General features: G+C 49.9%; 1 protein-coding gene across 2 annotated transcripts; it reads right to left on the bottom strand.

Annotated features, from left to right (window-relative positions):
• Positions 1-3,652: 3,652 nt before the first annotated feature.
• VGLL2 (vestigial like family member 2) lies at positions 3,653-12,087 on the bottom strand. Of its 2 annotated transcripts, none has more exons than XM_059700145.1 (4): positions 11,218-12,087; positions 8,596-8,908; positions 6,078-6,635; positions 3,653-4,948 (listed from the first exon to the last, which is right to left on the bottom strand). In XM_059700145.1, the coding sequence occupies exons 1-4, from the start codon at positions 11,296-11,298 to the stop codon at positions 4,905-4,907; spliced, it is 996 nt and encodes a 331-aa protein (XP_059556128.1). In that variant the 5' UTR covers positions 11,299-12,087; the 3' UTR covers positions 3,653-4,904. The 2 variants fall into 2 exon arrangements, with proteins under 2 accessions (XP_059556128.1, XP_059556129.1); XM_059700146.1 differs by having other exon boundaries at positions 3,657-4,807; positions 11,218-12,082.
• Positions 12,088-12,368: the final 281 nt, after the last annotated feature.

Below are 12,368 nucleotides of genomic sequence, written 5' to 3'. Positions count from 1 at the left end.
CTACTTTTCTCCAGATTTTAGGAATATGTAATAGATATGAATAATAATAATCTGAAAATCTTGCAAGGAAGAATGGCATATATAGAGCAAAGACTTTGACAAGTACAATCAAAATATGAATTATTTCCATGCAAATTCCCAACAGACTTAAAGCAGGTTTATAAAGGAATCATGGTTTCCAGTTTCTTCTATTTTAAGTCTTCTCAAACGTTTTTCCATTTTTCTTCCGTGCTTTGACACCTAATGAATTACATTTAAAAATGCATTTTATGGAAATGGCATTTAAAAGGAAAGCAGTTTGTCTAAGTTTTCTTTCTTATGTCCTCAATCTCCGAAGTAACCAATCACTAAGTGTTTTATGAAAACGAATTCCTGGTTTATTTTGCTAGAACATGTGTAGATGCCTACACACAGAGGCAGGGTTTGTGACTCTCAGTGAACTGGAGGTTAAGGTTACCTTAACAGTTGTTTCCCTCAGATGCAAAAGGGCAGAGAAAACGCAGTACTTACCCAGAAAGAGTGGTCCGAGATGCTTCCAGTCAGGGAGACCGAGCCCCAGCACCCATCACCCTGGCCTTCCCTCCCATCCAGGCCCAAATGATTCTTAAGTCATTGCTAGAATTTGCCATCCATTGGAATAGAACTTCAAAGGGGAAATGAGACAGGATGGCAACTCCTTTTAAACTAAAGGCGCAGAACAGATAGAATTCCCTGTAGTTGGGTGACTGAGTTCCCGGCCAGAGGGCAATCGGCAAAAGGATTACTTGGTTGTGGCGAGTTGTCTCTCCCCTTTTCATCACCTCTCCCTCACGGTGAGGCCACGCACAGAGGCAAAACTGGATGAAGAGGACCCAGAAAATCCCAATAGGGGTGATCAGAGGAGAATCTAATCTTTCTTTCAGGCCCCAAACAGGTGTAATATAGGGGAAAGCATCATGTTTTCTCATGTTATCCTTTCCTCACGTCTCACTTTCTTGAATATCCTTCTTTTCAACTACTAGGACCTTCTCTAATCTGCATGGTTTCATGAATATTAGCAACATGGTCATGGGAATTCATATTTTGCATGACCTGGTGGGCCTAAGAATGTCAGTGAGCGTTAATTCCCCAAAGTCCTCTCTGATGTTCTTATTACGCTGGGTCATTGTAGTTTAAGGTCATCTTGTATTTCTGCTTTAGGAAGGCACAGCATGGAGGAAAATGCTCTGCTCCGTGTGTCCCATGTGCCTGGTCACCGGAGCCCACTCAGCAGTCTGGAGGTCTGCTCGGGACTGACCCAAAGGCCAGTTCCAGTGAATGAGCCTCCCCACCAGCACCCTGATATTCAGGTCAGATGCAGCTCAAGAGAGAGGCTTCAGTCATCAGAATCCTGTGGCTGGGACAGTGCTCCCAGTGGGATCTGATCAGAGATCTCGTGCGTGCTCCTGCAGGTGCAGCACAGGTAAAGAGCCTCTTTCAGCGAGGACTACTTGGAGAAGGTGTGTAGCAGAGAATGCACTGCTGTGCTTTCTGCTTCCACTGCGTACTCAGTGACAACTTCTAAAAAGCAAGCTGGAACTTAATGCATTTTATTCATGCTTGTATATTGCAGTGATCCATGCCAATGGAACATGGATTAAAAAATCCACAGAGAAGTCCAAAGTTAATTTTAGCGATTACTTCAATGTCCGAACTTCAGGCTAACACTTACACGGCTTGGCTAGGTTGGGTGTGAAGAGCTTCAGAGCAGTGAAGGCTAATTAAATACTGAAGTGAATGAAGAGCAGCAGTTACTAGTAAAAGTTCTCCTTGGAGAAGAATGGAATTCTGTGTCTGACTGACTGGTTAAGGTAGTGGCATCTGATGAAGGGTCTGGGCAATGTCCTATGAAAGTTCCTTTGAGACCTGGGATTCTGTAGGTTCTACTATTTGCTGCCCTGCCTCTTCCCTTCCTTAGTCATCTATTGGGGAGGAGAAATGAAGCCCACAATTGAGAAGCCAAAGGCAAATCAGAGGTGGACAAGCAGTCACTGCAGTGAGTAATGGTGCAGTCTCTGTACCCAGGCTGCCTGTGTTGGCATCCTGGCTCTGCCACTGACTCGCTATATGACTGGGCAAATTATTTCTCCTCTGTGAGCCTCTGTCTTCTTGTCAGTAAAAAGGGGATCATAATAATAAATATCACATAGAACTGTTGTGAGGCTTTAATGAATTGACCTATATATAAAGCCCTCAGACTAGTGCCTGGTATATGAAAAGCAATTAACATTAGTTATTACTATTGTTATCATATCTCATGAGTGTAGCCACATAGTACCTTCCATCTGAGCAAAAACAGTAATAGGTCCTTGTAATGATCATAATCTACTTCGCAGCTTACCAACAAGCTAGGAAGAGAGGATGGGTAACTTTGTTAAGTCATGCTCTGAGTAAGGTTCCTTAACTGCCTCTAATTTCTGTGACTATTATCCAAGATAAATTATATTTGCCTCTCATGTTATAATGAAGGTCAAGTTTTGAACTAATATTTTTAAGCTTTAACACTCTACAAAGGCAACTTGGGTATAACACAAAATATCTCTCTCAGAGACACACAAATTATTTTGGTGTCATGAGAAAACCATTAATTTCTTAATAATATTTTCTGCCTAGTGGTAGCTTTGGTTTCTTAGCCTAGCTTATTAAAATAAAAAAAATGACCAATATTTCAAAGATATTTTTTAACCAATGACTCTGCTGTCTTAAGAGTCTGGAATTTAAGAAGTAACAATAATTCTTTCCTGAAAAAGAATAAATGCAGCCCAACCAGTGTAGTTTAGCAGTTTAACATCAAGCCAAGAACCAGGGGGCCACCGGTTTGGTTTGATTCCCAGTCAGGGCACATGCCTGGTTGCAGGCTCAATCCCCAGCAGGGGGCATGCAGGAGGCAGCTGATCAATGACTCTCATCATGGATATTTCTTATCTCTCTATCCCTCTCCTGTCCTCTCTCTCCAAAAATTCAATAATCTATAATAATAAAAGGGTAATATGCTAATTAGACTTGATGTCTTCCAGATGTCATTCTGGACATCCAAAGCCAGCCTGGGTCCAGGTGCCTGCGGGTGGCCAGAGGAGGGAAGCATCCTAGGTTTCAGGTGCCTGCTGGCAGCGGCCACAGGAGAGAAGCCCGGGTCCCGGGTGCCGGAGGGAAGCCAGTGCTGGCAGCCGGGGGAAGGAAGGCCTACTCTTGCATGAATTTTCGTGCATCGGGTCTCTAGTGTGTGTGTATGTGTATATATATATATATATATATATATATATATATATATATATATATAAATGTGTATCTGACTGAATGGTGTACGGGTGGTGCTTTCAGTACCATCTCTGTGTCTGACTTCATGAATGCTAAGAGGTAAGCCCTGGGCTGCTATGGCCACAATTGATTTTCTCACTTGTAAAAAGAGAAGGGTGATACATAACGTTTCATCTCCAAGCTTGGTGAGTAGAGGGGTTATTATCAGGTTTCACAGAACACAAACACTTTGGAAAAACAAAAAGGAATATATATATATATATGTATATATATATATATATATATATATATATATATATATATATAAAATAATTTTACTTTCTGACATGAGGTCATACTACTATATTTTATTCTACTAGAGAAACATAGGACGATTTATTTTCTTTTTATGGAAGAACACAGGGACCTTGTAGTAAACAGATACCTTTAATGTTTGTTTCTTCTTCCTCATCACCCTCAGCTTTGCCCAATGCACAGACCCCTTCCCCTGTCCCAACAATGAAGTGACCAAGTCATGACCACAGAGACCGAGAAAAATATTCGAGGTATTGGAGACTCCATGGAACATTCCTTCCCCTTGCGGTGATTCCTACTTCTTCATGGAGACAGTTGGGGTCTCTTGATGCTTTGTTTTCATCCAGGGGAGGAAGGCGAGGGACAGCAGAATTTGTGGGAGAGAAGGCAGAGAAGGGTTTCTTCTTTCATCGTAAAATGTTCCTTGTAAAAAATACGATATATATACACACACACACATATAAAATATATCCAGTGCAATTGCAATTGTTGTGCCAAACACTGGGAAGTGCCACCTTGGTCGATGTATTTCTGGAGTTTTAAACAGTTGTCCTACAACAGCTGCATTCAGTAAGACTTGGGCAGGTGGCTCCAGATGATCCACTTGCCACTCATATGCAGGCTGAGGCCTCCAATGTTCACAGTCCAAAGGAAGAAAGTGTGTCTTTGTGCCTGGAGTCAGGGCTGTAGGGGGGAGTGGGCAGGAAGGGAGCTGGAGGCTTCTGAGATGAGGAAGAACGATTGGCTTCTTTTTACTTCTCTACCACAGTCTTCAATGCAAATACAAATACAATTTAAATCTGAGGATATTGACGTCAGTAGTGCTCTGATCACACTCCGTATGAAACAATTCGCATCAGCATAAAAAATATTCACACCAAAAAGTCCTTTTGTTTTTCCCTCCTTCCGAGATAACTTATGCTATCCTATCACCGAAGTGATCTCACCACAGATATTTCCAGTGATTTGCCCAGAAGTCATTAAACATAATTCAGAGTCTTTGGATCTGCTCTTTTGGCAGAAGGAATTATTTTCAGATGAAATCTCTGAGGTGTGTGATTTGGTTTTTCCGACACAGGGAGAAGTTCGAAGTCTCTGCCTTTCCCCATGTCCTCATCCTTGAAGTGAGAGGCACAGATGCTGAGCCTTCTGGCTGGTCAGAAGGGAAAGGGAAGGGGGAACCCTGGGTCAGCAGGTCAGCTCAGGAGGGATGCACCACAGAGGGAATAGCGTCGAGCTGCAAACCAAGATCAGAAGCTGTTACAAACCCACTCCATTCGCTCTGAGTGTCACCAAGTGCGCTAGGCAGAGACCTATGGGGAAGGGTGGGCTGTCTAAAACCAGTACAGATCCTTGCTTTTGTCCTGAGGCTGCAAACCTGAAAGCAGAGAGAAAATAAAAGAGAGACAGAGGGAGAAGAGAAAGAGAGAGAGGGGGAAAGCAGGAAGGGGGGGGGGAGGGGAAGCACAAGATAGTTAAGGAAAGAGAAAGAGAAAGACAAACACCACTGTTTTACTGTGGAAGTCACAGAATTTATCTAAAGGGCATGAATGAGAGTAAAAGCAAAGCCAACAGAAATGCCAAATCTTCACCTGAGGGAAGGGGGAGTGGGCAAAACTACAAGCTAATGATTGTATTTATAACTCCTTTTTATTGATTTGTCCTAAAACTAAAGAGAGCAAAAAAGTAAAGCCTTATATGAATGTACCTTTCAAATTCAACTCTTCAAGCCAGAGACTTATTACTCTTGTAAAGTTTTATGTTTTTAAGAGATTTGCCTAATTTGGCAATTAAGTTGATATTAGTCATATATTTCTTTCCTTATAACTGTCACTCGGTGACAAGACACTCCCCCTGCCCCCTTGTGCCCTCAAGCTGCAGAGGATTTTAATCTGCACCCTGAGCAGGTCTCTAGATCAGCACTGTCCAATACAGCACATGGGAACCACAGGCGTAATTCTAAATTTTCTAACAGCCACAGTGAAAACAAGTATAAAGAAACAGGTGACACTTCGTCTTAGTGATATATTTTACGTAACCTAATATATTCAATATGCAATGTGATGAAAATAACTCAACATGCACTCAATATAAAAATATTAGTGAGATAAATTTTACTTTTTTTGTACAAAGTTTTGAAATCCATTGTGTATTACACACTTCGAGCACATCCCAGTTCCGCCTGGCCACATTTTTAAGTGCTCAACAGATACACGTGGCTAGCGGCCACAGAATTGAACAGCGCGGAACTAGAACCTTTCCAACAAATTGTATTTTTTTAAAAATCCTGAGTGAACATTCACCAGCTAGGTAGGTAGGGCAGGGTCCTTCTTCCCCATTCTGCCCCCAGGGTCATCTGGCTCCTGAACACAACCCCTCCATGCAGACCTTCAGACCACCATGTCACTGGGGTCTCCAAGGAGAACGGTAGGGGGTCCCGGGCTGAGCCCAGGGTGGGGCCCGGGGCAGGAGGGGCCCGGGGGAGCCCAGCTCGCTCTCCGGCTTACCTGAGTCCACGCTGAGGCCCAGCCCCTGGGCCACGTCTCCTGCGGGGCTAGCGAAGGGGCCCCCGGGCGCGGCCCACGAGGCGCCGGTCGGCTCGCCCTTGGCCGAGAGCTCGCAGGGGGGGCTGCCCGGCGCGGGTGCCGGGGCGAGCGCGAGGCGGGCCGGGCGCCCGGAGGCTGCGGGCATCAGCAGCGGCCCGTAGCGCGGATCGAAGTGCGGCGCGTAGACCTCGTGCACCGCGGGCCGCGGGTAGGCGGGGGCCTGGGCGCCCAGGGCGCCGCCCAGCGCGTAGGGGTGGTGCGGGTGCGGGTGCGGGTGCGGGTGCGCCTGGTGCGGGTGCGGGTGCGCGTGGTGCGGGTGCGCGTGGTGCCAGGGCTCCGCGGCGCCCTGGTGCAGGTGGCTGTGCAGGGCGGCCGGCGAGTAGGGGTCGGCGGCGGCGAAGGGCAGCTCCGAGTGCGCGGCGGCCAGCGGGCTGCCCAGCGGCGCGGGCACCGGCGCCTGGTACGCGCTGTTCCAGAAGGAGGCGGGGAAGCTGCGCTGGCTCATCGGGTAGGAGCCGTCTGCAGGCCGGCGAGCAGGAGAGGAGGAGAGGGGAGAAAGAGCTCGTCAACTCCGGGAAACGCGATTGCGGGCCCCCTAGGGCGGCCGGGAGAGCCGAAAGCGCAGGGCCCGCCAATGGCCGGAAAGCGGCGCCTGGGGGCGGATCGGCAGCCTACCCTTTGGGGCGGCGCCTCCCTGAGGGGGCTGCAGCCTGTGGATTCCAGGGACGCGCTCCGGAAAACGGGGGAACCCTATGGGGTGCAGGTCCGCTCCCTCGATTTTGCAGAGCCGGGGGTGGCGGGGAGCGGAAGAGCGGAGGGACCTCCTCCCCAAGCCCCAGGTTCGGGCTCAGGGAGTGGCACTAACTCCTCCCGAGCTGCCTCCGCGGCCTGGGGCCGACGCGGCTTCCCTCCTCCAACCCGCAGCCGCTCAAGCTGAAGATTCCTCTTCCCGCTCTTGGTCCGCCGCCTGGCGATCTCACTGCCCCCTCTCGCGTTTCTGCCCCCCCGTTCTTGAAAATGCGTCTCTGATAGACTAGAAGTCCATAGACATATTTCGAAGTCTTGCTATTATTAGCCTCCTTTCTAGAAACCTTCTTTCAGATATTTTTTCCAAGAACTCGAGCATAACAGTAAACTAGATACACTAAAAGGGCAGCTGTATTATTTGCACAAAGGGACGCGAAGGGAAAGGTCTTTTAAGTTTTAACAAACTTCGAGCATCAAAGTGTGGATGCCACTCTTATAATTTATTATTAGTATTGTTATTATGATCACTGTTGATCCCTAGAGTCGGGGAGCATTTTAAGAGAATAGCATTTAGATAAAATTTGTTGCCTTCAGTTAGGAGGGAGGGAAAGAAAGACATTTAACTCAAGAGGCCTTTATTGAGCACCTCTGGGGAACGCATCTGAACACATTCTAGGGAATGTACTTTTAAAATACATTTCAAGTAATGAACAGTCTTCCTCTTAAAGATATTTAGGCACCTGAATAATAAAAAGAATGTTCTGTATTCAAAACTAATATTTTTGGAGCTTGTCTAGGCAAGGCTTTTACAAACTTTCAGACTCAAGGTAAAAAAATAAATAAATAAATAAAAAGGAGGGTAAGGGTTGTCATTTCCTCCAAAATGTAATATTTGTCTTCCTTTTTACAACAAAGTCCTGACTTCTCAGTGTGGTACATATTAAAAACTAAGCTTAGTGAGAAAGTTTACCAAATGGTTCACTCTACCCTTGTCTGGGTAATGAGGAAGGTTGAGATTTCAGAATAAAAGGGAAATGTAGTTGACTTGTCCAAGAAATCATGGTCCCAAACTAGATAAAGCAGTGCTTTCTGGGAAGGATAGAACAATAAAGAGATGTTTTGACTGTACCTAAATACTCATTTCCTTGCTACTTTATTTGCTTATTTGAAAGATGCTTTCTGCTTCAAGAATTCCCAAGTAATTGAAACCTGAGAAAAAGGCACAGGTAGGTTTTAGGAGACATTCTTCAGCACCTTTTGCTGGCAGTGGGGCCTAGGACTTTTTATTCTGGGCAAATTTTCAGAAACTGGGTAAGGGCCCTGAAAACCTCACATTTCCACAGTGCATTTACATACATGTTCTGTTTGCTTTAGGGCCATCTCCAGGGATAGTTAGGAGGGCAAGTATTATTCTAATTTTAGAGGCCAGTAAATAGAGTGACCTCAAAGAGGTTAAGAGACTTGCCCAAGGTCATAGTGCTAGGAAGCAGGGTGGAACCAACAGGCCAGCCCAGGCCTCCCAGTCCCAAGGCTAGTGTTTTTCTAGGTCGATGCTCTGCTCTTCTCTGCCTCCTGCAGGAGAGCTCTTCTGTCTGTGCCTATTCCTCCTTCGCTTTCCGTACCCATTTCCAACTCCTTCCCTGACACCTAGGACTCTCTCAGCTGCATCTCCTTGAGCCCCTCTAGGTGGGCCCCAGGCTGAGGGGCCTCCTACAGGCCCTGCCATACTCACCCCGCCAGGGCCCAGAGCTCCTCGGGGCTTTGCTGCTTGTACAGCTTGGCGAGTAGCTGCTAGGCTGGCTCAGGGCCCTGCTGAAGTGCTCGTCCACCACGGAGCTGATGTCCCCCTGGAAGTAGGTGAACAGGACGCAGCGGGAGTTGATGTACTCCGCCTCTGGTGGGCGCTCTTTCTCCGGGCTGCCGTCTTCCTCCTTGATACTGGCGGGAGTCTGGCTGGAAAAAGAGGAGCTGCCGCTGCCGCTGCTGTTACTTGGGCTGGCGTTGCACTCTTGGGCCTCCTGCATTTTGGAGTAATAAGCTAGTTTCTGCTCCAAGAGAGAAAGAAGAGAGTAGTCAGTTTCAAAAGAGATGGCCAGTTGGGTTCAGGCGACACGTGCTCCTCTGATCCCCAAGGTTTCCAGGGGGGTAACTGGCATAGGCGCCCCAGCGCGGTGCTCATTGATGCGGGCTGCACAGCCTGCCCCTGAGCACGGGTGGGCTGCCCGAGAAGCAGGTTGCCCTTCCTGATCTTTCTGTCATCAGGTGTTGCTGCCAGGCCGCAGGCAAAACTCTGAGGTGTCAGGGTGAGGGTTGTGGAAGACGCCTGAGTAACCAGGTTATGGGCCGAGTTTGACCACAGAGCCAGGCTCGAGGCAGATACACAGGGGTGGGCAAAAGCAGGCTTACATAATACAAATAAATAATACAATAATCATTAAGTAATAACGCAAGAATAAACTCCGTGTTTCCCATACTCGCAACTGTAAACCTACTTTCGCTTGCCCCTGTGTATGTTTCAAAACCAGCCTCCGTGAGTAAAGGGCACCCGGTCCAGTTGGGGCCGGGTTGTCCCCTGCCTGAATCCAGGGCAGAAACACAAGAGGCGGGATTAAGCATCCTCATGACGGAACATGAAAACCCACTCCACACGCCCAGGCTGCGAAGGAAGCCTCGCCGCCGAATGGAAGGTTTGAAACGGTTCCACTTAGGAAAGAATCATGTGGGTAAACAGGTGAATGACATCCTGACATGGGTCGCTGTCATACACGCCAGTGGATATTTGTTTGGTTGCCCATATACTTTCCATTTAAGAGTCTGTCTCAGTTTTTAAAGAGATCTTTTTTTGAGTAAAGAAAAACCAATGGGTTATGGGAATTCCCAGCCTTGCCATCTCTGGGCACATTGAGGAAATGAGTAATAAAAAGGAGCCACGGAAAATCTTGGCGGTGAGGCTCTGTAAATCGTGACTAACTGATAGTGATTTTAAAAGATGAAGTGCAACTACTATAAACATTTTCTTAGAAATGAGAAATGGATTGGATGTAATGTTAAAGCATTATGCAGGCAGAGATGGCCTGGCCATGCAAAAATGAACAGAGATCTTCATGCAATAGATTGGTCCAGGGCCAGGGAGGAGAAAGGAACAGAGAGACAGAAAACCACCCCACCTCTCCTCTTTGCAATAGTTCCAGCCTGGGAAGGAGCTGGGTTCAGAAGCTGAAGTCAAAAGAGCCATTTAGCAATATCACTACTTCTACCCCATTCCCGCTTGGCTTACAATGAGGGGCTCTGATGAGTCCTAAAATTAACATTGAGACTAAACAATCTCCTGGCTGGGAAGTGAAAAGAGGAGGAGGAGGGAAAAAGCAAAAGCCGAATAGATGTTTTGAATTTGCGAGCAGAACTGGTGAAAGCGTGGGCTCTGTCGGACATTGGGGTGTATTTCAATTCCCCCAAAGCAGGAGTCTAGGCCCTCACTTTCCAACCTGGTCAGGCCTCCCACCAGCCCCAGGATGTGATCTGGGTCTTTTCCTGGACCACTGTCCTCAGTTTTCGCTACTTCAGCTGTGGAGACAGAAAGAACTGCTCACCAGATGCAGCCCAGAGAACAGATAAATAGGAATAATGAAAGGAAACTTGAGTTTGCAGAACCGGGGTTAAGTGGTCTTATTAACAGTGCGTTTGTTGATGGCAGGGCAGCCCAATTTGGAACTCCATCTCCTCAAAGGTCAAGTATTAGCTATGAAGTTTGCCTCTGCCCAGTCAACTGTACCCCAGTGATATCCCCCCAAACTATGCAAAGCAAAGATGATAAAACCAATGCTTTTCCTATGGGACTCTCTGTAACGAATCCTCTGATTCTGAAATTAATGGGCTTGATCGTCTGAGCACTGAAACGGGAAAAAGTATGCCTTATATAAGTTTGCAGGGATGAGAACGAGAATCTCTGCATCTCCAACAGAAAGACGGACACAGGCTTTGGCTTTTGTTGGGACCAAAGCTTGGTTTTCCGTGGGCAAGCTTTGCTCCCATCTCCCTGCACCCGCACTGGGCTCAGACGAATCTGGAGTCCAGCAGACACGGAGAAAACAACCCAGCAGGCGCCATCCTCCTCGAGTATTCCAGGCAAACCCGGGACACGCATTAGCGGGGCTTAGTCGCCTTCCGAGAAAGCAAACGGAAGGGTGAGCTCAATCTACCGGTGGCAGCGCGGGCCATCCCGGCATCCGGGCGGCGCCTGCCGCTGGTCACACGCCCGGACCCGAGCGGAGGCGCCCTGGACCTCGGGGTTCGGGCCTCGGGGTCTGCAGACGCCCCGGCGCCTCCGAGGTCCCGGCCCCTCGCGGGCACGTACCTGGTGGTAGGGGGTGTAGGCGGTGGCGAAGTAAGGCTGGTGAGGACCGTAGACTTGGTACATAACATCCAGACAGCTCATGGCTCTCCGCAGCGGAGCCGGCTTAGAGGGTTACCATCCACTCGGGGTCGGCGGGGCGCAGGGATGCTGCATGGGCGGCCCTGGGACCCCGGCTCCGGTGTCATGGGCGCAGGAGCGGGGGCAGTGCGCTCCGCGGCTCGGGCTCCCGCTCGCACGCTCCGCCCGCGCCCCTGCAGCTGCAGCCCCGACCGCGCTCGCTCCGGGACAGAAGCGCCCGGGCTCCGGCTCGTGGGCATTTAAACCCCACGCCGTCAAGCGGGCGTGCTGACGCCACTCGGAGGCCACGGAGGGGAGGGCAGGATGGAGGGCGGGGACCGGGGGGCCAATGGAGAGTGGAGGACGGGGACCCGAGGAGATGCGGCTGTGTTTCCCCGGGCGCAGCCTGGGTACTGAGCCCCGAGGCTTCGTGCCTGGAGGCGTCGGGATGCCGGCCGGGCGAAAGCAGGAGAGACGGGGGCCGGAGGGAGGTGGGGAGGAGGGAAGGAGGGTTCTTACATCTGAAAAGAGAAAGGAAGCTGATGCGAGGTGGGAAAAGGCTCGGGGGAGAGCGCCGGCCGCGCTCCGGGGAGTAGCGTGTGCGTGCGTCCGGGGGTCGCGCGGCGGGCAGAGGCGCCCTGGGCGCGGGGTGAAGTCCAGCCGCGCTCCCTAGGAATTCCCTGGGAGACCCGGTCCTCGCAGGCTGGACGTCTAAGGAGTCCGGGCCCTGCTCCCGGGCGGGGCAAGGCGCTCTGCGGGGCGCGGCAGCGGCTGGAGCCTGGAACCGCGGTCTGGCTCCACTTCCTCGCACCTCTTCCGACCCGAAGCACCGGCCGCCGGCTCCCCCAGCTCTCCCCCGCTCCCGGGGCGGGTCCCTCCTGCCCCTCCGGCGGCCGATCCCGCCCCTTTCTCTTTGATGTGCTCCACCCGAACCCGCTAGGTTCGCGTGGCTCTCGCCCCGCCTCTGGCTCCTGCGGTGCGAGTTGCTTTCGAGGAGTCCCGGAGGCCCTACCCAGCCCCCCGGCCGCCGCGCGTGGCTCCCGAGGGCGTCCGGGGAAGTTTCGGTAACGTTGGGACAAGAAGGCGTCAGCTGC

Source organism: Myotis daubentonii, chromosome 6, assembly GCF_963259705.1.
Source record: "Myotis daubentonii chromosome 6, mMyoDau2.1, whole genome shotgun sequence".
NCBI classification, from domain to species: Eukaryota; Metazoa; Chordata; class Mammalia; order Chiroptera; family Vespertilionidae; genus Myotis; species Myotis daubentonii.
This window is presented reverse-complemented; position numbering and strand designations above follow the sequence as displayed.